The 25,457-nt window shown below is 34.7% G+C and overlaps 4 protein-coding genes across 5 annotated transcripts; all 4 read right to left on the bottom strand.

Annotated features, from left to right (window-relative positions):
- Positions 1 to 1,845: 1,845 nt before the first annotated feature.
- LOC128161362 (betaine--homocysteine S-methyltransferase 1-like) lies at positions 1,846 to 8,833 on the bottom strand. The gene is made up of 7 exons (XM_052824639.1): positions 8,676 to 8,833; positions 7,333 to 7,523; positions 6,768 to 6,962; positions 4,531 to 4,645; positions 3,562 to 3,737; positions 2,390 to 2,471; positions 1,846 to 2,252 (listed from the first exon to the last, which is right to left on the bottom strand). The coding sequence occupies exons 1-7, from the start codon at positions 8,686 to 8,688 to the stop codon at positions 1,990 to 1,992; spliced, it is 1,035 nt and encodes a 344-aa protein (XP_052680599.1). The 5' UTR covers positions 8,689 to 8,833; the 3' UTR covers positions 1,846 to 1,989.
- Positions 8,834 to 10,609: 1,776 nt separating this feature from the next.
- LOC128159878 (betaine--homocysteine S-methyltransferase 1-like) lies at positions 10,610 to 16,466 on the bottom strand. Its single transcript, XM_052823092.1, has 7 exons — positions 16,330 to 16,466; positions 15,788 to 15,978; positions 15,219 to 15,413; positions 14,303 to 14,417; positions 13,845 to 14,020; positions 11,063 to 11,144; positions 10,610 to 10,908 (listed from the first exon to the last, which is right to left on the bottom strand). The coding sequence occupies exons 1-7, from the start codon at positions 16,340 to 16,342 to the stop codon at positions 10,640 to 10,642; spliced, it is 1,041 nt and encodes a 346-aa protein (XP_052679052.1). The 5' UTR covers positions 16,343 to 16,466; the 3' UTR covers positions 10,610 to 10,639.
- A 767-nt stretch (positions 16,467 to 17,233) lies between these two features.
- LOC128161697 (tripartite motif-containing protein 45-like) lies at positions 17,234 to 20,750 on the bottom strand. Of its 2 annotated transcripts, none has more exons than XM_052825061.1 (2): positions 20,601 to 20,750; positions 17,234 to 20,291 (listed from the first exon to the last, which is right to left on the bottom strand). In XM_052825061.1, the coding sequence occupies exon 2, from the start codon at positions 20,265 to 20,267 to the stop codon at positions 18,585 to 18,587; it is 1,683 nt and encodes a 560-aa protein (XP_052681021.1). In that variant the 5' UTR covers positions 20,268 to 20,291; positions 20,601 to 20,750; the 3' UTR covers positions 17,234 to 18,584. The 2 variants fall into 2 exon arrangements, with proteins under 2 accessions (XP_052681021.1, XP_052681022.1); XM_052825062.1 differs by lacking the exon at positions 20,601 to 20,750 and adding an exon at positions 20,374 to 20,521.
- A 1,423-nt stretch (positions 20,751 to 22,173) lies between these two features.
- LOC128157661 (E3 ubiquitin-protein ligase TRIM71-like) lies at positions 22,174 to 24,946 on the bottom strand. The gene is made up of 2 exons (XM_052820231.1): positions 24,777 to 24,946; positions 22,174 to 24,499 (listed from the first exon to the last, which is right to left on the bottom strand). The coding sequence occupies exon 2, from the start codon at positions 24,468 to 24,470 to the stop codon at positions 22,791 to 22,793; it is 1,680 nt and encodes a 559-aa protein (XP_052676191.1). The 5' UTR covers positions 24,471 to 24,499; positions 24,777 to 24,946; the 3' UTR covers positions 22,174 to 22,790.
- Between the last annotated feature and the right edge of the window lie 511 nt (positions 24,947 to 25,457).

The raw sequence follows: 25,457 nt of genomic DNA on the forward strand, positions 1-25,457 counted from the left end.
TCAAACCATTATTTTAAAATGTGTTAAAGAGGACACAGCAATGACGCGTACATCGTTCAATTACCACCCTCTCTCTCCCTCCTCCCCCGAGATTGATAATTGTTTTACTATGCAAAAAAAAAAGTTGTTTTTTTTAAGGTAAAAAATGAGCTATGTACACAATGCGGTCGTGTGACATATGTACCGTTAGCTCAACCTCTAATTTATCAACGTAGAGCGAAAAATAAACTCACGGGGAAGAAGTAAATTTAATGAAGAATGCCGTCTTCTGCGAAATTAAAATTTTATACAGTACACAGAGGTACGTTATAAGTGTACATTTAGATTTACTTGGACACTGCGCAGTATCCATATGAAAAGACAAGATTGTGAGTGACCCTTGCCACGATGATATATTAGTTAAGCTGTATAATGAGTTCACGATAACTGAATTACCGTACGTAAAATAAATTGTGTGGGTTTTTTGTACGTTTAATTATTGATGTCATTAGCATCGAGACAAAATGAAGAGTGTAAGGAGTTTTTAAAATAAAAATTTATTTAACTTGGAGAGAGAGAGAGAGAGAGAGAGAGAGAGAGAGAGAGAGAGATCTGTACTACAAGCTTTCCGGACTGTTAGCGAGAAGGAAGCTTGTGGTCATTCATAGACTTAGTACATACACGTATAATTTAGTTCAAATACTAGTATTTGTCTGAATTCGGCGATGACTGTTTGATATTTCCAAAGCATGGTACTCGTTATCGGCTACAGCAGATACGTAAAGTATTGTTTAAAATTTACAAAGCAGTGTTGGGTAAAGTGGGTGACTTAGATCTACCCTTTCAATAGTCTAACCAAAATATTTCAAGACCAATCGTTCTGTTTAAAATGCTTAAAATGCATAGTTTGTGTCATCTTCTGCTTTACTGTATAGTATTCCTTAAGCAAAGAACTATATATGATAAGAGTTAAATTCGGCCCCCATAATTCGCCATTTTTTAAGTGTTTCGGATACAATAAAATGTTAACTAATTTTTTAGAAGAGTTTAAATAAAATATATCTTTCATCTATTTATTTGATTTATTTGCACTCACTGGCAGTATATGACGTCAGAAGTGACGCCATTTCTATAATTCAATCAAAATCAGCCAAAAATTGACATTTTTCTTATCTATTTACGAATGGGAAATATAGAGCGCATGCTTGAACAAGGAAAAATTTTTTGTCACTTATAAGTCTTGGCTAGATACATCTCTGATTAAAATATTTTATTTGTTCAATAATCCGCTCTATGTTTTCGGAAGGAAAAACTGTTTGAAAACATGCTGTTTTACGCTAAAAATGCAAAAATGGCGGGGAAAGGTTATCTTTACAATGTCATATTTCTAAATTGTGGTCACTTGAACCAAAATGAATATTATGTAAACACATACCATACATATCATCATGCGCGGATCCAGAAAATTTTTCCAGGGGGGGTCCGAAGGATAATTGTGTTTGCCAGGGGGGGGGTCCGAGGCATATTTTCGCGATAATTTTACTATGTAAATTTAATAAATTTTCATTTTCCAGGGGGGGTCGGGACCCACCCCCCCGACCCCCCTCTAGATCCGCGCATGTCATATCTGAACTAAGAAAACAAAGAATGATAGTAAAATGATGATGTTCATCTAAGGGGACCATTTCAGGCCCTTATCATATATAGTCCTTTATGTTTTAATAATTTTTCAAGATTCAACCAATATTTTGTTATCAGAGAACAAAGAAGAATAAATATAACATTATATCATAAAAGGTTCAAATTTATTTCATAAACACATAAATCAACAAAATCATTGCATATTAAGTATACAAAAGCTACAAATAGGCGAGTTATACACGAAATACATCAATTTGATTTAACTGGTCTAAAACGTCAGTGAAAGTCTTACGAGTACGTAAAATAATTGACGTTATATCAATTATTTAATTTCGTATGATTAACATGACTCTAGGTGGTATCTGCTATCTAGTCTTGCTGGCCGGGGGTGTGATGCTTCTTCACAAACTCTTTGTTCCCAAATCTGTAGTGCTTAGACATATCTGGGGCGTATTTACTGGCGGGCGGTTTTCTACCGTATTCCTCCGCCAGTAACCGGGTGTAGTGTGAAGCGTTCCCGCAACAAAGTCCGATGTATTGGACACCTATCTCTTTGGCCTGCGCCGCGAATTCGGCAATTTGGGTCCTGCTACAGAAAAAGCGTGGGAGATCAACGGGAAAAGCTGGCATACCTGAAAAGGGAATGGAATAACACTAATTAATTGGTACCGATGTAAATATTCAAACGCACTTAATTATAAGATTATCCAAATACTTCTGTCTATTTTCAAACTTATATTGCAATTTGAGGTCATCATGGAGGATCTACCTGTGTCCGGATCCGTCAACACCTCCATGGTTGGTTCTTCAGATGTCGTTCGAAAAGGAACCGGAAGTGCTGCTATAGGTCCCTGCAAAGAATGATGTTCACAATAAACAAGTTTAGCTTTTAAAAAAAGTTTACCGTCTTTAGAGCAAACTCTTAACAGCAATAAGATATCAAAAACAATTTAATTATTTTTTATATACATGTCGACTTTTTCTCCATGCAATAGCGTGCCGAACTTTTAAAAAAATATTTGTGCCTTTTAAGCGTGCGTGCTTAAAATTGAAAATTATTTACAGCGTGTTATTTATTTGAAATCGACTGTAGTAGGTAAAAAGAGATCTTAGGAAGGGTTGTATCTCTGTAGTAAAATTAAAGTTAATACAACTGCATTTAGTATCATTCGTTTTAACTGATATTAGTTTCACCGTATCTAGTATACAAACTTGTTTACTGATATTAGCCATACCGTATCAAATTTCATTGGTATTTGTATAATCAAAACAAAAAGAAAAGAACAAATTATTTCAAGAGATGTTACAGAATATTGCTTTCAACTAGTTAACAGAAAAATGAATGCCTGAATTTCACAAAGAGCCATTTTTATTGTTCTTTCGTTTTCTCACTTTTTAAGATTTGAAATCTACGAAAGTTGTTAAGTCGTACGTAAAATCGATCATCTGAAAATTATCTCCGTTGTGCCGAACAGTATATCAACCAATGAAATAAATGTAAATTTTCACATCATGTATTTTCTACCAATCACAAAGGAGAGGAAGTGCACAGCCCGGAGACTGTAAATTATTTCAACTCTTTATACCGTCTTCCAAGGAAGACGGTAAAAAAAAAAAATGAAAGAATGTACATTAAAATTTAAATTTGTTTTTTCCTTTTATTCATTTATAATATCCCAAACACACAAGTATTATGCAATTTCATAACATTTTGGATGTTTCAAACTGTTAATTGATTCTCAGTACTTTGAACAATGCATACCGGTAAGCTAATCAAAGCATCATGCAATTCCTTATATTTTCTTTTCAAACCTTATAACATAATATTCAAATGTTAAAATTAAAGTTAATAAATCGATATGCATGTAATAATAATAAAATAGAAATTGACGAAAAATACCAATATGGTACAGATATATAGTATATGTAATATATGCTCACTTTGCAGACTTTCTTTATTTCTTTCAGTAGAGGAAGCATTGTGCTGGGTCCTCTACAACAGTTCAACCCCACCACATCCGCCCCCGCCTCCTCCAAACGCTTACAGGCCTCCGGAAACGTCAAACCGTCTTTGGTTTTATCTTCTACGTGTGGTGCAATTGTCACCACTGCAGGCACTGTAATGTTAGTTAAACAAACGTATTTTATTTTAGGAAACTGTTTAAAGATTGAACACATTTACATCATTTCACAATTGTTTTGTGTCTTAGATCACTGTGTGTTCAAAATATTTGTGTATCTCTAGCTCTTGGTCCTATACTGTATATCCGGTAATTTTCGCGGTTTTTTAATTTTCACATTTTTTCGCGATCCCTATCATAAATCGCAAAATATTTAATACGCATAAATTAAATCCGGTAAAGTTTGGTGTAAGAAACTTGTTAAATCGCAAAAAAATATGTACAGATTTTCTCCTGTTTCGCATATTTTGTGACACGCCAAACAAATTGGATATAATTATATTTTTTTTCTCTTGGCTGTATGAGTTACGGTGGGCCCCTTTGGAGATGCACAAACAAACAAGATGAGTCTGTGAAACAATATGAGCTAGACGATGACAAAGCGTAATGACAGCAAGTCTAGCCTTTGATTTTTTTTTTATCAAATTGAATCACCTTTGCGAACAAACAGATGATGAAGACAGAGAGACAAGCAGTGCGACAGACAAAACATACCATAGTTACGCTAATTCCCATCCCCGCGATACAATGTATCAAAGAACAAACAAAGGATGACAACAAAAACTACTGCAATGAATCATCCTCCAACAACTTCAAATTAAGGTTTTCGACCAAGTCGTAGTAGCTCTTAATGAAGGAATACACAAACGCTTTTGTACCCAGGATAATTAAAAGGTTTACTAAGTATGAAAGGAGCATCGTTGTCTATAATAATTAACGAGCGACTTACGACCGTTTCCGAACTGTTGGATGCACTCCAGTGCTAGTTTTGCCTCTCCAAACTCCTCGAAGCGTTCCGCGATGATGTAGTCCGCCCCACTCTGAACAGCCCACTCAATTTGCTCCTACAATTATAAGGTAAAACTTTGCCAATCTTAAAAATATAACTTAATGTTTAAAGGGACTTGGACACGATTTGACTTAAAATTTTCTAATTTTATTTTTCCATTTTCTATGTTTATACTGATAAATATAGAAGTTTATAATGTTATATCAAAATTTAAAAGTCAAATATCAAGTAACAAGCAAGATACAGAGTTCATAATTCTTTGTTTTGTAAACAAACCTCGAATATTGTCATTTTTTACACATGTAATGTATTTGAGTAAGTTTCAATCAAATGTATCTTTCTTGTGTTGATAATAGTACTAATGAAGATATTGAATTAGTTTAAATTGTTTTTTACATGTCATTTTGTCTAAGAAATAGTAATTCTCTATATTACACTTTTTGTAAACAACTATAAGACTCGAGCTTTGTTTACATTACAATCAATTCTTACCTCTGTATCTCGCTTGTAACTTGACTTTAACATTCAATATTTTGGTCAATCATTTAAAATGCACCAGTAAACCATTTTATACATAAAAAATAAAAATAGAATTTTTGATCTCAAATTGTGTCCAAGTCCCTTTAAAAACAGATACCGGTATCTCACTCACCCGTATCAACGTTAATTTTAAAAGAAATGTATGCAGTGAAAGTCATTTTAAAAGGTTCCAAACAATTTGTCTTATTAGTTCTGCCGGAATTTAGAACAAGAGGCCCATGGGCAATATCGCTCACCTGAGGAACAATAGGTATGATAAAATCAGCTTAATGGAGTCATAATACAAACAATCTGGACAATGTACAATAATACATGTAGATCCTGTATGAATAAAATCCATTTTCCCCCTGGATAATCTTATGTTTATCATCATTAGTCCCTTTCCTAACAGGATGATTTTATAGTCATATCACATGTTGAGTATTGAAGTTCTCAAAAAGATCCTTAACAATTGTTTATATATGGGATATAAAGCTACATCAAACTCTGAACATTCTTGTGAGGCCGAAGAATTGTCCTGGAGACAAAGTCTTAACAATTATAAAGAATCATCTGGCTGATTAGTTTCTGAGAAGAAGATTTTTAAAGATTTACTATATATATTCCTATGTAAAACGTCGACCCCCATTGTGGCCCCACCCTACCCCCGGGGGTCATGAATTTCACGACTATGAATCTACATTACCTGAGGATGCTTTCACACAAGTTTCAGCTTTCCTGGCTTTATGGTTCTTGAGAAGAAGATTTTTGAAAATTTCCCGAAATTTTTCATTAATTTCTAATTATCTCCCCTTGAAAAAGGGTGTGGCCCTTATAATTTTCACAACTTTGAATGCCCTTTGCCTAAGGATGATTTGTGCTAAGTTTGGTTAAAATTGGCCCAGTAGTTCTTGAGAAGATGTTGAAAATGTGAAAAGTTTACGGACAGACGGATGGGCAGACGGACGACAGACAAAATGTGATCAGAATAGCTCACTTGAGCTTTCAGCTCAGGTGAGCTAAAAAACCTTTTCTTAATTTTCAAGGTGTATCGTCTCAAGACTACTAGCTGCGATGGTTTCTAAACGTGTAAAATGAAAAAAAAATTTAACCAGAAAGGCTTTCAATTCACTATGGAGATGCAACTCTTCTTTAATCACAGTTGATTCCTTCAACCTAGTGGTCACTTCACCGTAAGTTTGATTGGTTTCTGACTTAAATTGATATTATTACAATAAACACTGAAAATGAAAATCAAATGGAAGAAATATTGCCATTGTGCCAATGACGGGTAAAATTAAACCCACCTACAATGTCACAGGGTCACAAAATTAAATACTAGTATGTTCTTTTTTTTTTTTTTCTTTTTTTTTTTTTTATATATATATATTCTTTATATACTTCTATGGTAGAATTGATCATTCCAATGAAATACCCTATAAGGTAACTTTATATCTTTTTTTATTATCTTTTTAACCATAAAATGAAAAAAAGAGTAAATAATTCAATGATAAAATAAGAAGTCTGAACGAATATGACGATAAGTAATGAATAATCAGCGCTCGATATCCGTATTTCATCGTATCACTGTCAATGTGCTAACCATTATGATTTTTTTTTCAAGTCGCTGACTTACACGGAATATTTCCCGGACTTACACGGAATATTTCCCGGACTTCCTCCACGGAGCTGGGATCGTCTCCGTGGTATATCGTAGTGTTACAGATGTCCCCCGCCATCAGTGTTCCTGTCTTGACCGCCACTTCTTTGGCCATTTTTAGAGCGCGTAAATTCAGCTCCATCAAATCATCCTCACGACCGATGACCTTCAGTTTTGCCCGGTGTCCGTAATACTGTAAACGAAAATATAAATCGTTTTAGACTATCCTTACCACGCAAAACAGTGTCATGCACTTACTGTTCTTTGTCAAAGCGTGATTAATAGTTGCTGAAGCTACAATACAAATACGTTTTATATTGGGATGCAATTTTTAATGTGTATGTTTCAATTAATCAAAATAATACTGACAATTTCAAATACCAAATTTATTTGTAAATTAAAAAAACAAAACAAATCATCTGTGTTGTGTCGCATAATTGATATCGCTATGATCTTCTTACGATCTGTAGAACTATCAGCGCAGGAACCTTACGCTGTATTACATGTAAACTTACGTACATTGTAGTGAATGTTATTTTTACACCATAAAATCTCATTCTTACTGTGAAAGCTACGACAACGTCACTTCCGGCATGTACAAATTCTTCATGAAGAGCCTTGACAACTTCCGGATGTTCCAACACTACTTCCGGGATGAAAGCGCCGGCTTGTAGATGACCTCTTCTCTCCAACTCCAGAAGATATCCTTCCGCAACAACCACGTTACCCCCATTCTTAAGCCGGTCTCTTAACCCTGTTATACAGGAATCAAATCATAGACTCTCTTAAACTAACGAGTCGGATACTATCACATAAGGTTCAAAATTAAACATGTATACATTAGGGCGAATCATTTAAATCTGGTTTATTGATCAAATTTTCGTTATTTTTAAATACTAGTACACAGTTCCATAAACCAGTAAACAATTCGATTTACATGTATTACTAAGTAATGCGTTTATTTGGTTTGAAAAAAAAATGCAAATGGCGAATGAGGGTAGTAAAGTACATGTGTTCTGAATATACAAAAGAAAATAACCATTCTCACAGTATGAACTAGATACACTGGTTGAGTTTCTATATTTGTGCATGATCTCTTAAAGTGGGGAGAGGCACTACATTTATAGTTGTTTCCCCTAACAAATACTAGTTTTTTCCTGCATCCATAAAATAATACCTTAAAATTTTAGATATATATGATTTTACTAGCCATTAACTAATATTATTTGGTAAAGAAAGAAGCCTCATATTTTAACATTAAAATCTTAATATTGCTATATGTTTACCCAGAGGTTTTATTTAGGAGATTATACATGATCTAAAATTGGCCACGACAATCTTTAGCCCTCTTAAGATTATCCCCAATGATGATTTCAGATACGTCGTGAATATCGTCAAAACTCAGATAAATTTTATCTTAAGACACTCGAAAAATCGTACATGTGTGGACGAGAATTTCGAAACAGCTCTAAATTACGTAACGTTCCCTTTAAATGATTTGGATGCTAGGATTACAGATTACATAATTTTGCCGAACTAGAACGTAAAGCTTATGCATGCGTTCACATACGTGTAGTTTGAGCCAAGTCGCAGTTGTCTATTGACCTCATCAAGTTACTGTACAGATAAGAGACAGACGTCGCCTCATTGAAAAATTCGATGTTTTCTATCGATCAAAACATGTATATTGTCAGTCAAACACCCGACCTTTTCTCCATACAAAACTCTTACGTAAACAATTCAATGACCATCGGTCAAATGCTAATGGCATTGCTCATTAAAATATCCCTTGCGTGGACGACTTAGACCAAAATGTATGCACCAATTTGCAGACGTTAAAAATGCAGGCGTTTATCGCGCGGTGTTCTTTAAATGATTCTATTATACAACTACGTAAAAATTTTACCTTTCACGTCCATTGCGTTGCGTTCCGACGAATTTTCTGCAAACGGTGTTATGGGACCCCGATTTTGTCAGTAGTGGTTAACATATTCATGCTATAAGTACGTGGTTGGTGAAACTTGTACCTCGAAATGATAACTAAATATATACAATCGTTATCTACTATAGGATATTTATAGATGAATGCATTTGTTTATTGTAAATTTATAGTTTTTTTTTTCATTGCTGTGTGCGTCTATATTGATCTTGCGATAAGCTGTTGTAGGCCTACAAGGTTAGCATTTTAAAATGCTAAGGAAGTCAGCAAGCGGAAAGTTAATCTTAACTCAAACGTGAACACACAATCTATAATTAAAATACGAGTTAAATAGTTTCCAGAGCAATGATAATATGCAAAGTGAATATTTAGTTTGCATACTTATTTTTATGACTGTATGCGCATGTGCGGAGACAAGCTTGTACATATATAGCAGTGTACATACGATGTATGACTGACTGCAAACCTACTAATTACTTAAAATTGTAACTTTGAACAGATTGCTCTCTGAATTTCATGGTCCCGTCGCAAACCACTGCCAATACATTTTCTTCAATCTCACTTGTACTAATATGCGGACTCCTGCCCGTGGCAGCAAACGATACCCATGGGCAATCTTTTAAAACGACGATGCGCAGATTGACCGAGAAACTAGCCAGTTTAAGCTAGGGAATAAGGAATCATTCTTTGAGTATTATGAGGTGATAATTTCGGTCGGGGCGTGGTCAAATCAATTAAAGCCCGAAGATCTTTATGATAGTTTTGACCACGTTCCCGCGACCGAAATTATCACCTCATAATATATTAAAAAAATAATTGGTTATTACTCATATTTATATTATTTCCAATCTGAACACTTTTAAACAACATTATATTAAAACCACTATTTTTAGCCGGGCTCTGCTGAAAGCAGAGTCCTGGCTGTATGCAGGCAAATCGCCAATGTTACTATAAATAGCACAACTTCAAAATAAACAAAAAACCAAACAGCGTCAAAGTAAAACCTTCCGCTATACTAAATAGTTACACAAAGAGCCACGTTTTGAGGAAAGTTTGTTTCTTTTTTTTTATTTTCGAGAGAATTGTCTACCTTTTTTAGTTTTCTTATTAATAACTTGTTTTAAAAACAAGACTATGCATTTTGGACACATACAATGCGCATGAATTTCCATGAACTACTTTGCTGCGCGTTGAAGAAATGGGGATTGAATATATAACGCATGTTGCAAAATTCAAGGCAGCAACTGTTGAACTTTTTTCTACTAGACAGACATATGCCGCTTACAAAATTTGGTCGGGTTTTAGGGGTTCAAAATTGATTCGTAATGTTATCACAGACAGTTGAAAATAAGGAATAAGGATTCATTCTTTGAGTATTATTAGGTGATAATTTTGGTCGGGGCGTGATCAAATCCAATAAACCAATACGAAATATAAGCTAAATATGCCAAAATATATCGATAGAAATATCAAAATTTTCTTTAAATACGTTTTTTTTAAAGAACATCATGAATATATCGTAAAACACAAACTATCTAGAAGTTTGGTGGAGGCTGAAAATTAGGAAGCTATAGTAAGTCTAGAGTACTCTTAGACTAGTGAGTTATGAAAAGTGTTCACATTTCCTTCTTGGAAACCTTCCACTACAAAATATAGTCCCTTTATAAACTCTGTAAAAATGTATTTGAAAAAAAAACAATTTCATTCCATAAAGTTTATTTAGCATTTAAAATATAAATATACCACTAGAATTAATGTGTGATACAGAATTTTCAGGATAGAGGTGACCCAAAATGGCTACCCAAAACCTAAGGAGTGAACCTCTTTAAGAACTTTTTACGTGTTATTTTACGGTATTTGATAAAGCCCTTCCCTTTCAAAAAAAGAAAAAATATATAAAAAGAATCCAAATAATTTATTCAGCAATAACTCTACATATTCGGGAGAAGTGTTGTAGCATGATATTCCTTCACGTGTGCTTTGTCCCCAAAGATAAAATGTTCCGACATGTTAGGAGAGAATTCGCTAGCTGGTGGTCGTCTGCCATATTCCTCAGCAACCACCCGTATGTAGTGAGACGCATTTCCGCAGCACAGACCAATGTACTGGACGCCGGCTTCTTTGGCCTCTCGTGCAAATTGTGCTATTTGTGTGCGACTGCAGGCAAAAGCGGGAAGGTCGAAGGGAAATGCTTGTTTTCCTGTTAACAAACCCAACTTGAAATAATCAAACAAAAAAGGATACATGTACGTTTACAATACTCAAGCATTTCCTGAATGGATACTCTCTCTCTCTCTCTCTCTCTCTCTCTCTCTCTCTCTCTCTCTCTCTCTCTCTCTCGTTTAATTCCGTACCTGTCTCAGGTTCCATCAGTGACTGCATGGTGGGTTGGTCGGGCGTAGTCCGGTAAGGTACAGGCAACATGCAGATTGGTCCCTGATGATAGGCAAAAAAAAATCCCACATATAAATAGCAATTAATGTGGCATACATCAAAAATATCACTTTGTAATATAGTTTTAGTAAAATAATACATCCGTTACTTCGGGGCTAAAGTCACATATTGCAGTTAAAGGGGGATGGCCACGATTTTGGTCAAATTCTATTTTTCTGTTTTTATTATGAATTACAATGCTTAAGAAATGCATCTCTAATGATCAAATGAAATTTGAGAGTCATGCAGCCATTAAGTTATGGGCAAGATACAGAGCTCACAATATTCTTTGTTATGTAAACAAGAACACTGTGCCGGATAATTATGCCAATACCATGGTGGCATTTTTGCATCCGCTTAAGATGAAGTTTCGGAAATATCCATGCATACCAAATGATAGACCATTGTCTAAAGAGTATATAACCACTTTTGTTTTTAGTATGTTTCACCTGACAGGTGAGATATTTATCTCTAAAAATTAATATCCCATCGGAAAATGATAATTCCCATAGGGGAAATGATCCTCCTACAGGAAATATTGACAATCCTATAGGATTTTTTAAGAAGTCCTATAGGAATTATATATCCTATAGGAGAATTGTATTTCCTGTAGGAATTTGATTCAGACATGTAGTTTTCCTATAGGATATTAAGTTTTCCTATCGGATTTTATCAAATCCTATCGGATTTTATCAAATCCTATCGGAATTGAAATTCCTATAGGAAGTTCTTGTATTCCGATAGGAAAAAATTACCCATAGGAATATTGTTTTTCCTATGGGAAAAATTATTTTCCTATAGGAATTTATTTTTGAAAGGTAAATATCTCACCTGACAGGTGAGATACAATGATAACAAAGGTGGTTGTTAACTCTTTAAACAATGGTCTATCATATACAGCTTAAGCGGGTGCAAAAATGCCACCTTGGCACTGGCATAATTATCAGGAACAGTGTTCAAGGCTCGTGTCCTGTTTTTGTTTACATGGGTTCAATATACAGGTAAACAAAATCTTTTTTCAAGCTAATTTGTCTATCTCCTTATTCATTTTTTAAAGCATACATAAATAGTTCCTAACGTTTAACACATTCATTTAAGGTCTAAAATTGGACTTTTCACTTCAACATTCAAAATGAAAACCAAACCTTTGTTTACATAGTAAAGAATAGTAAGCTCTGTAACTCGCTTATAACTCAACGAATGACACTCATATTTAGGTTGCATATTAAAAATGCCTTACTTAAGCATTGTAAGGTTAACATTAAAATCGTTATAGTTATATTTCAAATAACGTACACTTTATTGTGACTGAAATGACTCATTTGTTATAAAGAGAACCAGACCTTAGGTACATCTATACTACTATATTAAAATAATAGACTCGAATTTTTGGTCTTTAATACCGATCGGAAGAATACTGTCTTTTGTTTTATATATTCTAAACTTCATTGGTACTTGAAGATTGCCAATTTGTTTTTTATTTTATTTTTTTCAATTAAGTTTCGCTAATTAATAATCAACGAAAATTCTTTTAAAAATCCCGGAAATCATCTGGATTTTTTGGATTTTACAATCTTGCGCTTGCGCAATACATTCACGCTAACGGGATCTTTAGTTTATGTTTCCACATTATCATATTTGCATGAATAAACTCAGGAAAGATAATACAAATACGGGTTAATTTTCATTAGAATTTGTTTTGTATTCTGTTTATATATATAAATGTATGTATATAAATTACAAATATACATTTCAACTAAGTACATGTACTTACTTTTGTCTTCGTGACGACAAAAGATATTTGATTACATGCAATAAAATTCACATTATATTTCTTAGGAGAGTGAAGATAGAATATGTTTTATCGTAAAAATGAATAATGTCCTACAGACCCAGTTTTACGATATAATGCGTTCCGTGTATTGTCTCTGTAGCAAAGATAATACGTGTACGTTGGTGAAAAAGTGTTGAATTCTTCCATTAATTGGATTACATTTTTAATTAAAAGGTACAGTATTTACAGTCCTAAAAAGGTTTATTATGATGAATTTGACTGTTATTTTCAAGGCAACCTCATTGATTTTCTCCAAAATCGTTCCAGAGCGATTCTGCAATTTTCTGCTACATTACGGGTATATGGAAGGCATTCTAACTGTGATGAAGGCCTTTTCCGAGACGCGGTTAGATTATTCAAACTAAGGAAAGTGTAGTGAAATTAATAGCATTATTTTACGCTTAAAACTTTGTTATGTAAATGTCAATAATACGGGGTGTCGATGTATCTATTTTGTAAATGTCCGATAAGCAATGTCAACCCGTGCACGCACGGGTCAAAGTCTAGAACTAAGTTTTTTAGGTTGTGGGTTCGATATCACCAAAACTTGAGGTAATATTTTTTCTCTTATTATTTGTTTAAATGTTCAAAACTGTGGTTAGAAATTGTGTTTTTGTAAACTTGTATGATCGTAAAAATAGATATATGATCAATAAATTTAAATAAAAAAAAGTTAATTTGGAATTGTATTTTACGATAAAACCTATGGACATTTGCGCTACCTTATCCCCATCTTGTTTATAATTATATGGTATTGAAGATCATATTTTGCATACTAGTAAAATGCAAGAATATAATTCAATATCGTAATCTTCATTTTCAAAATGATCAAAATGGATTTAGTCAATAGACTTCAACAGAAATAATACCTTGCAGACTTTTCGGATTTCTTTAATCAGTGGCATCATGGTTTTGGGGCCTCTTCCGCAGTTTAGTCCCACCACGTCTGCTCCGGCTTCCTCCAGTCTCTTACAAGCCTCGGGGAAAGTGAGACCATCCGCCGTGGTGTCGGTGCCATGAGCAATAAAGGAAACCACTGCTGGCACTAAATGCATGAAAATACAAAACGAGTTAAATTTTCCTTCATCAATTAATAATGTAAAAGTTAAATTAACATGTTTTATTGGAACTAATGTACAATGCTTGAAAATATTGATGTGATGTGTTTAAACTTAAGTTAACTTTATATTCAATATACTCATGAACGGAGGGTTTATATAGTATGCTATCAAACTTTATCTTATTACAAAGTTTTGCTTTTTTCAAATACAATTATAGAAAATGAAAATCTCCAAAATCTGAAAAGTTTCTCATTTTGTCATCGTACATCCATTTCCATACAGTTTGATGCACTGCAGGGCCAGTTCTGCCTCCGCGTAGTCACTAAAGGTCTCCGCCACAATATAGTCCGCGCCCGATTCCACAGCCCACTCGATCTGTTCCTGAAGTTGTTCCAAGCAAACATACAAAAACTTTAGTTTACCATGTGTAGTTAAAACAATCTCACAAACCATTCTTTAATTTATAATTATTTGTAAATGTCAATTTTTGCGGTTTAAATGAAAATCTATTTCAAGGGTACTTAAATTGCTGGATAAAAATTGACCCTTTCAGTACAAAGTGTTATTAGAAATAACACTTTCATAAACATTTAATTTGGTGGATCAACATAACTAGCTATAGTATTGTGGTTTCATCAATATTCGTTGAATACCAATTTTCGTGGATTTCGTTGTTAAGTTGATCCACGAAATTTAATGTTAATTGAAGTGCATAGGGTCATTGGCCACGAATTTACGTATCCTTGAAACTGTGATGTTCACTTTATCCACGAAAATTGATACCCTTGAATATTAATGAAACCACAGTATTCAACGAACATAGGAGAAACCACACATGTATTTGTTGCATCATCTATACGTGTATTTGGAGAGACATTTTGAAGTCTTCTAAAGTTAAAATTTAGTTTTGCTAATTTTAACTCAATGGAAACTTATGAAAATTAAATATACGCTAAAACAAAACTCAAGTGACTCGACTGGTCAAAGTTATAATATTTTTCTGCATCTGACCATGGTATGCAAATGTTTAGGTAAATTGCATTGTCGTAAACTCGAAAGCATGGGTGGAAAAGAAAAGATTCTATGTCCATGAAGTTGCTGACTGCTTACGGTCGAAGAATAGAATTAGTAAAAAAAAAAATTTCAACATAGTAAAGAAAAAGATTGCATTAGATACAGTACCTTGAACATGGCGCGTGCCGCTTCGATTGCCGTGTCGTTCCCCTTTTGAAACACCGTAGTATTGCATATGTTTCCCGCCATCAATGTTCCTGTTTTGACCGCCACTTCTTTGGCCAATTTCAGGGCTTTTAGGTTCAGTTCCTTGACTTGCTGTTCTCTGCCTATCACCTTTAGTTTCTCCCGATGACCGTAATACTTGAATAATTCAAGAAATACATAAAAGCCCTTTATTCCAGTTTAGGAATTCTTTTAGAGTTATTCATTTAAAGAGATGAATTTCTTGGTAGTTGATCTTGACTGTAAAACCTTTTTAGAGCTAACTTGGTGTTAGGGCATACATGTATCGTTATTTTGAGGTGCTTTATTGGCAAATGGGTTGTGTGACCTTATGGGAATGGTGTCATAATGAGATAATTTTGAAAAATATGATTTTTTTATCTACCGTAACTTAGAGAAATACATGTAACTACTGTATACTACAGTATACCTAGGAGATCCTGTGGATTTTAATGAATGAAACCGAGACTATAACTGAGAAAGATATTCCTGCTAGAACTATCCCCACTCACTGTAAATGCAAGGACAACGTCACTTCCTGCATGGACAAACTCTTCGTACAGAGATTGGACGAGTTCCGGGTGATTGAGCACGACCTCCGGTACGAAACACCCAGCGCGTAGGTAGCCTCTTCGCTCAAATTCAAACACATATCCTTCCGCTACAACAATATCCTTCTTATTCCGTAAACGCTCTCGCAATCCTGTTCGGTAAAACTATATTCTTATGAATCAATATACATCTATATTAGGTACACTCTTCTACAGTAGAATTTTAAAATATAAATCATTAATGTTTCACTTTAACGGATGTTGATAAATGATACAATTCTCTTATAAGTTGGTAGGCCATTTGAAAAACGACGACATCTTTATTTGATAGATATTAATAAAGTTTTACTGTATTCATGTTTATCATTACTAAAATATATAGTCCATATTCGGTTCTGTCAATGCATAATAATAAAGTTATCCGTTTAGCACTATTAATAGAAAGCTATTAGTCGATGTTAATCCAAATTAGACTACATCGTCATTAAACTGTAATTTCTTACCTTCTGCAGACATGACTTTTTGTTTGACAATGTGTAACCTCTTGAAGCGCTGCAACTCAAGGAACTATCATATAAAATTTGGAACGTTACGAAACGCCGTATGGAGCATTAAAAAGAAGAAGGCGATTTTTACGTTTTTTTTTTTTTACGTTTGAACGTGTTCGTCGCTCAGTTATGTTCAATCATGCATATGATGACAGTATGGTACTTGATATTCAGACATTTTTTTTAAAACACGAATCTAGTAAGTTAAGGTACATGTATGTTATTATAATTATTTGATTTTTTTTTATGCACCAAGTTTGTACAAATTCTAGCATGAATAGTGACACGTTCTCAATATGTTACAATTTCTATCTTAATTAGCAATGTATGTAGTAGGACTGAAGCATCACTTGTTTAAGAAATCCAAAATACCCGGCCGTTAGTAAGTACAATCATTATTTGGTTTAAAAAAGAATTTGAATAACTGTATACAGATATAAAATACTATATAAATAGTGCCTGTTTGGGAGGGTAACAGTTGAAATTGACACCCCGAGAAAACCATTGTCAACCGACGCGAAGCGGAGGTTGACAATGGTTTTCGAGGGGTGTCAATTTCAACTGTTATCCTCCCAAACAGGCACTATTTATTTTGTTATACTGAATGTCTTTTTTAAAATTTTTAAGAAAATTTTACTGCTTTTATATAGGAATAACGTGAATTCTACAGCGAACCGTACGCGCATAATTTTCGCGCATGTAACATTTTTTTAATGTTACCCGTTGCCAAGTGCGTTGCTAACGCTGAGGGTAATAGTAAATATTATTAACTGCGTCTTAACCAATCAGATTTCAGTATTTAACATGAAAGTATAACAAAAATTATTGATTCACTTGACTCTGGTTCTGAATAGGCATACAAAGTTTAAACAAAAAGTTGTTATTTTATTTTAAAAACATGAACTATGTACATAAACTTGAAATAATATAACATTTTTCGATGTTTTTCAAAAAACAGGTGATTATGACAGAAAGAGTTCACCTTCAATACTTTATCACTCATACATGTATGAAATTGGTGACATTGCATCAGTCAGAGATCCCAGGTGTATAATCAGTCCCTATAGTACTTGAGTAAAATGTCACACACACGACAGACTTAAGGTAGAATTGGACGAATGAAAATACAGTGCGTACAAAGCACAACATACTGTAGATTCCTAATTTAACGCGAGGAATTAATATCCGCGTAAAATCGCGAGAAGCACATCTCGCGAATTTTAAAACTTAAATTCACATGTTTTCCGGATATTTGTTAATTACAAAAAACTATGATAAAAATTCGGCATTTGCGTTTTTTTTTCTCGCGATTTGATGGTAAACGGGTTGAATCGCGGAATTAAGTACTCGCGTAAAATAAGGAATTTACAGTAATCTCACAGTGAACGAATTACAAAATATTACAAGATGTCATATGGATTTACACTGTGTTTTTTTTTTGGTCAAAAATTGTTCAATATATGTATATTACATCTGGGGTCAAACTCATGACGTACAGATCACAAGTTGATGCTGTAACCAACACCGCTATACTATATTACATGTAAAATACTGAATTATGAATTATATCAAATTATACAAACTTATTTAAGTTAGAATTGATTTATGGTTTATTTTGAAGTGGGTCGAAAAAATCAAGTCTTATTCCTCTTTGATTTTTTTTGTATTTCTCCGTGCCTTCCACATGCGCGGATCCAGAAAATTTTTCCAGGGGGGTCCGAAGGATAATTGTGTTTGCCAGGGGGGGTCCGAGGCATATTTTCGCGATAATTTTACTATGTAAATTAAATAAATTTTCATTTTCCAGGGGGGTCGGGACCCCCCCGACCCCCCCTCTAGATCCGCGCATGTTCCATGTGCCTTTCAAGAAAATATGCCATCACTTATGGCTAGCAGTTAGTAGAGTGGGCATTTTCAAAATAGAACTAAAAGAATTATATTTATTTATAAATTCGAAGTACGTATATTAATAAAGGCGACAGTCGGTAAAAAAATACTAATAAAAGTGTTTTTTTTTAATTCATTTCAGGCAGGCTTCCTTGTGATAGGGTGAATCAGATGGACGTGATAGGTCTGCCGTTCTTTGGTTGACACAGAAAATTTTACTTCCGTAAGACATCCTTGTTGGGTGCTATAATTTGCAGAACCAAGTAGAGGCAAATCTACAATATGAACATGTCAGAAAATGTTTCATACTTCACGAAGCATCTTCATTTCAAGTGCTGTATCTGCTTAATTTTGCCCGTGCTGTCACCGATGTATATGGTATCGTAATTGCAGACAGACACACTTAGGGGCAGATAAATGCCGTGTCCTTCGATGTTACGTAACAGTTCTCCATCCTTATCTAATACGTGCACGCGACTGTTGAAATAATCGGTCACCAGAATATGACACTGGCCATCGGTCGCTAAGCCCATTGGACGAAACTCTTTTTTTCCAGACTTGTCGCTGTATTTGAACCTGACGGCCCCTAATCCGTTTAACACGATGACCACTTGCGCAGAGCTTACCGCCACGCAGACGTCCCAGTTCCTGTTCTCTGTCACGTGAAGAGCTGTGTCTCCCGTGGGAAACAATGGCCGACCTCTGAGATCATGATGGTACTCTTTCAAGGCTTTTGTGTTTCTGTACTTTACAATTTTTGCTGTTTTCTCGTCATCACTGCTCATACTGACCAGCAAATCCCCTTCCAATGTCGCACAAACGTCCCTTGGTTTCCATCCTGACAATCTTATAACTGCATGAGTCTGTGACTTCTTCAAGATGTTCACGCTTCTGTCTTCAAAATCCGTGTATACAAGTTCTCCCTCTTGTTTCAACGTTATCCCAACGTTTCCATCAAAAGACATTGTTTTGATTCTTTCTAATTTCCTGTGATTCCTGTCTATTCGCATAATCGAATTGTCTGTTCCATGGACCCACAACTCGCCGTTTTCCATGCATGACAATGAATAAACTGCGCTTAGGGCAGTTTCAATGGAACTTAACAGGGTCATTTTTTCCATAAGTTTAGGAAATGAGTGCTCTAAGAATGTTTGCACTACATGTAGTTCTCTAGAGTTTCTTCTGTCGTCATCAATAGACATCACCTTAGTTTTTAAAACTCCAAAATTTTCATGCACTATTTTGCTTTCAGCGACTTCAAATTCAGTAAACGAAGGGTTTGGAACATTGATTTCAGGAATTTTACTTCGAATATCATCAGCTTTAGTTTTGTACTTCAGAATTTTCTCGGCTTCGAATACTTTTAACATTTCTTTGTTTAATTTCACACTTCTCTCTGTGTTGTATATTAGATTAACTATTTCCATTGTTAACTGACGCAGGGTATCTTTTTCTCCAGTTTTCATCTGTTGGATTTCAGAGACGTACGTTTCTATGACCTTTTCAACGGCGTCGTGCCATTTTTTACCATGTTGGACTACAATCTCTTCTAAATCTTCATATTTTGACGAACTGGTTGAAACAAGCACTCCAAGGCGTTTTCGAATGTTTATCAGTTCGGTTTCAAGAACATTTTCCATTTCCTTTGTGTCCCGTTCTATTGTTTTCTTCTTTTCATGCAGTAAGTCTTGAGTATTTTTCAGCTCGTGGTAGTTGTGTTGGCCGGTTGTAATACACTCTTGACAAACGGGAGCCTCACAGTCTTGACAAAAAAGCTCACACATTTTGTCGAAGTGAATTCTGCAGGAAACGGAAGTACTTTTAATTTCACCTTTATCGGTCAAATAGGGTGCAATATTGTGCGTTGACTCCTGAGAATGGTGTTCTTTTGAGCAAGACCTGCACAATTTGATTTGACATTCACTGCACCGGCAAAAAGTGGGTTCATCGCACAAATCACATTGCTCTGGAATACTAACCCAAGTAGTTGAACAATCACATGCCATCTTTGTTACTGTTTAATTCACAAACTGTCAAAAGAGAAAATGAAACGGTGTAATGTTTCTTGAACATAATCAGATAGCGGGCTCAAAATAATAGACATACATGTACCTGAAATACGTTGTTTCAATCGAAATGCACAACATCGTGGATGTGAAGTTCACATCAAAAATCAAACTTCTTATAGTCATGATTTGTTTAGAAACTTAAAAGGAATCGTTCAATGCGAAACATGATACCAGTTATTATATTCTTATTAATAGAATTTGAATATACCGACATCCTGAAAAAAATCTTAACATAACAAAAATTCACTAAAAAAACAAAAATATCTATACCTTTGAGGCAGAAAATAAAAGCAGCCAGATCCTTGACATTCCAACAGGCAAACAACAAATTTTGATGTGAATAGGAAATAAACGATGCAATGTAAGTAGGGCATGAATGTCATTAAAACACAATGTACAAGTAGGTTATTGCCTCCAAAACACAACCACGTTAACAACACGTGTATGCTTTTTTTATGGGATACTTCATTAGACTCAATTCAGGCGAAATCTACTCGTGCATTGGAAGACATGCTGTGCTGATTTTCTGAGACATTACTATATTTCCTTGTTAAAGATTTTGAAAGGCACGCTGTTGAAAATTGAAAAAGAAAACTTTGCATTAATTTCGTTTCCTTCCTTATTGTTTAGTTTTTAAATAGAATTATGTGACGTTATTCTTGTTCTTTCAAATCAATGTACAATCTATTCATTTTATGTGACTAAAGAAAGCGTAATCTAGAGTATGGTTTAGTTGACACCATACAGATGCAAGTACATTGTACATCGATTTAAATAATTTCGTTCTTAGCGTTAAAGTGTTTTTAAAAATTTCTCATATTTTTGTATAATTTTCTGACCATTTGTATACATATTTCATATGAATTAAGCTTTGACTTATTTCTCAGAGCTTATATGAATACATGTAGTAATCTTTTTTAAGATCTTGCGTTACGTCTCACTGCATGGTGTACGTTATTTATTTATTTATTTTTGTTTGTTTCAATATTGATATTTAGATATAATGCATCCCTGACTGTAAATTGTATAATAAAGCTAATCATTTCTTCTTTAATCAATCTTTGGACGACATTAATGTCAAGTATTAAAATTAGTGTTGTACATGTACAACAAGGAGAGTAGTCTTTTAATATTACGTTGAAAAATTGCTTTACTGAAACTTAATCAATTGCTTACCTTGGGTGTAAAATGAGTTTGATAATTTTGAACAACTTTCATATAAACGTGAAACCAATTGTCCAAAAAAAAGAAGAAGACAACCAGTTCCCCTTTAATATTAAATGGCCTCCTTCATTGCCATGTTTACATCGAGGTCGATTTGACGCGTAGGATAATGATCAATATCGTATTGGGTTTCAACAAAATCTTCCGCTTTGACGAGCAACAGATGGTTTATCGAACATCCTTGTTCACGCAAAGTAATAATGTTTTGATTTAAAAATCAAAACTTTACCAAATATTATCTTTTGTGTTTATTTTTTGAAAAGAATTCAACGGGTTTATCTGTCTTTGATTTTTATGTGTTGATACTGATGTATGCAGCTTTCAATGACAAGGAAATCCATTTTTCCACGTTAATGTTCCGGTTTATAATCTTCGTAAGCACAATAGAACCATTTTAACAAGACCTTGGACTTTCGGTTGGACGTAGCTATCTATTTCTTGCGCCAAACAAGTTCAAAATAACGCGGTTCAAGCGAAATGTGCACCGATAGCAAAGTCTTAGCTCAAAAGCCAGACAAATCTTGTTGATTTCAAAGAGCCATGGTTGAGTGGCCAGCAATGAAATAGACAGGCCTACTTAACATTACTGTTTCATTGACACATCTACCAAAAGTCCAAGCTCTTGTTAAAATGGTTCTAATACAATAATACTACACGTAAGTTTTGAAGACAACATGTTTTATTATCATTGTTTATCATGTCTACATTAAAATAATTTCTTTTGTTAATAATTTTTTTAGTCATTCTTTGACTCTAGCGGTAATAACCTTGCTTAAGTAAGTTATTATTACCATAAAATTCAACTTTTTATTTCATGGCAGATGTACACTGTTTATATATGCAAGAAATCCATTTTCAGATATTTAAAAAATCCACTACAGTGAAACTTGAATAATAAACTTCAATTGCATTGGACCAAAAAACTGAGTTGCATGGCGGAAAAAGTACTCTCTTTGTTTCCAAAATAACAATGAAGTCATCATCAAACATTGAATCGGAATGGACAACGAAGCAAAACTTTTTCAGGTGTTGGTTTAAATCCAAGTCTGACTTCCTTGATTCAAAGTCAATATGGAGATGTAATATTAATATTATCTGTCATTCCTTTGTTGATAAACTCAAAATTAGCCATTTGAATTTTGTTCAATATTTTTGCTTGGAGATATTAAAATCTGCAGAACAGTGGAATGATCGGCAGGCCTGGTTAGTTGGCAAAAGTTTTCATAAAACAAGTCTTCATTTCAAGTGCTGTATCTGCTTAATTTTGCCCGTGCTGTCACCGATGTATATGGTATCGTAATTGCAGACACAGACACTCAATGGCAGATAAATACCGTGTCCTTCAATGTTACGTAATAATTTTCCATTCTTGTCGATGACTTGCACGCGACTGTTGAAATAATCGGTGACCAGAATATGGCACTGACTATCAGTGGCTAATCCCATTGGACGAAACTCTTTCTTTCCAGACTTGTCGCTGTATTTGAACCTGACAGCCCCAAGCCCGTTCAAGACCACGACCACTTGCGCGGAGGTAACCGCCACACAGACGTCCCAATTCTTGTTCTCTGTTACGTGAAGAGCTGTGTCTCCCGCGGGAAGCAATGGCCGTCCTTTGAGGTCATGATGGTACTCTTGTACAGACTTCGTACCCCTATATTTCACAACTCTTGCTCTGTGTTCGTCATCGCTGCTCATACTGACCAGCAAATCCCCTTCCATTGTCACACAAACGTCCCTTGGTTTCCACCCTGACAATCTTATAACTGCATGAGTCTGTGACTTCTTCAAGATGTTCACGCTTCTGTCTTCAAAATCCGTGTATACAAGTTCTCCTTCTCCGTTTAATGTTATTCCAACGTTTCCGTCAAAAGACATCGTTTTGATTCGTTCTAATTTCTTGTTTCGTCTGTCGATTCGCACGATCGAATTGTCTGTTCCATGGACCCACAACTCGCTGTTTTCCATGCACGACAAGGAATACACTGCACTTAAGCCAGTTTCAATAGTTCTCAGCTGGGTCAGTTTCTCCACCAGTTTAGGAACGGTTGGTTGATCAACATACGTTTGGACCATCTCTCTAGATTTCCTCCTTTCGTCATCAATGGACATCACCTTAGTTTTTAAAACTCCAAAATTTTCATGCACTATTTTGCTTTCAGTGACTTCAAATTCAGTAAATGAAGGGTTTGGAACATTGATTTCAGGTATTTTACTTCGAATACCTTCAGATTTTGTTTTGTAACCCAGAATTTTCTCGGCTTCAAATGCTTCAATCATTTCTTTGTTCAACTTCATATTGTTTTCGGTGTTGCAAATGAGATTCACTATGTCTTGTGTTAACTTATTCAGGATATCTTTTTCTCCGTTTTTCATTCTTTGAATCTCAGAAACAAACGTTTTCACAACTTTTTCAACGGCATCATGCCATTTCTTACCATGTTGAAGGACAGCCTCTTCTAGATCTTCATATTTGGATGGACTTGTACAAGCAAGGACATCCAGGCGTTTCTGAATATTTACCAGTTGAGTTTCTAGAATATTTTCCATTTCTTTCGTGTCAAGATTGATAATTGTTCTTTTTTCTTGAAGTAGATCTTGAGTATTCTTCAGATCGTGGTAGCCATGGTGACCAGTTGTGATGCATTGTTCACAAACCGGAACCTCGCAGTCTTGGCAATATAACCCACACATCCAGTCCACATGGATTTTGCAGAGGACGGAAATGCTTTTAAGTTTACTTTTATCGCTCACATAAGGTTTGATGTCGTGTTTCGACTCATGTAACTGGTGTTCGTTTGCACAAGAACTGCACAATTTGATTCGACATTCGCCGCATTGGAAGAGGATTGGTTCGTCACACAAATCGCACTGCTCTTGTACATATATCAAAATAGTAGGGCCCTCAGAAGCCATCTTGATTTGTTTTGTTTTGCTCTTTGACACTGTCAAAAGAGAAAATGAAACTAGTTATAATTATAACGATCAATGGTTAATGAATCCATGTTAAAAATTCAGCAGACGTTCCCATTGGACACGCATGAAATATATACTACATTTTTTAAACGCACAAAATGTACTTCGTCTTCAGATTGACAATCTTCGAGTCAATGACCTACATTCAATGTACGTGACGTTTGGCAAGTGTCTTAAACAGTAATGTTTGATAACTCTTGCATCGAGAAAAAAAACGAAAAATTATCAAAATACAAAATTAAGTACCTTTTTGGTTGCGGATAAAATCACTGAGTCCTTGATTTGGGATAATTATTTACGCACAAATTTCCGGTTTATATTGACGATTTGGGAAGAAATATATTATGCAACGCGTGTTGCGCAGTTTGTCGAACACATGCAATGTGCCACGGTGTCCTTTAAAAAAAAATGTAAAGACACGTTATCTCTGCCAAGTTAGCATGCGGCTTGCGTGTGCCATATGTTTTATCGCGTCTTGGTTCTCCTAACTGTTCGTGTACCAGTCTGATTTCATTAGTGTATAGGCTTTCCGAGTATATAAAGTTTGATAAATGTTTATAAAATAATTGAGTTTGCTTAGTCGTGTCAGAAATAAAATGTTAAATTAATTCCGTCCCAAATATATTAACATGCCATGCTGTTTTAAATTTGCGTTTAATAAACTGTGCTGTGTGAATTGTTTTGGCTACAGAAAATTATATATTTCCTACTAAGTAGAAAATCGGTCAATGAAATTGTGTCATCTGGGCTATTTTTAGCAAAATAATGTAACCAAATTACGTTATATGTAATAAGGGGCACTCATCACTGGGCAAGCAAAATGATGTTGTGTGCTCTAATTTAACAGGATTTGTTCAGGATTCAGGGCATATGGTTTTTAGTATCGTGAAATAAACTATATATATGTAAGGTCGGATAGATGCAAAG

The sequence above is a fragment of the Crassostrea angulata genome, chromosome 8 (assembly GCF_025612915.1).
Source record: "Crassostrea angulata isolate pt1a10 chromosome 8, ASM2561291v2, whole genome shotgun sequence".
NCBI classification, from domain to species: Eukaryota; Metazoa; Mollusca; class Bivalvia; order Ostreida; family Ostreidae; genus Magallana; species Magallana angulata.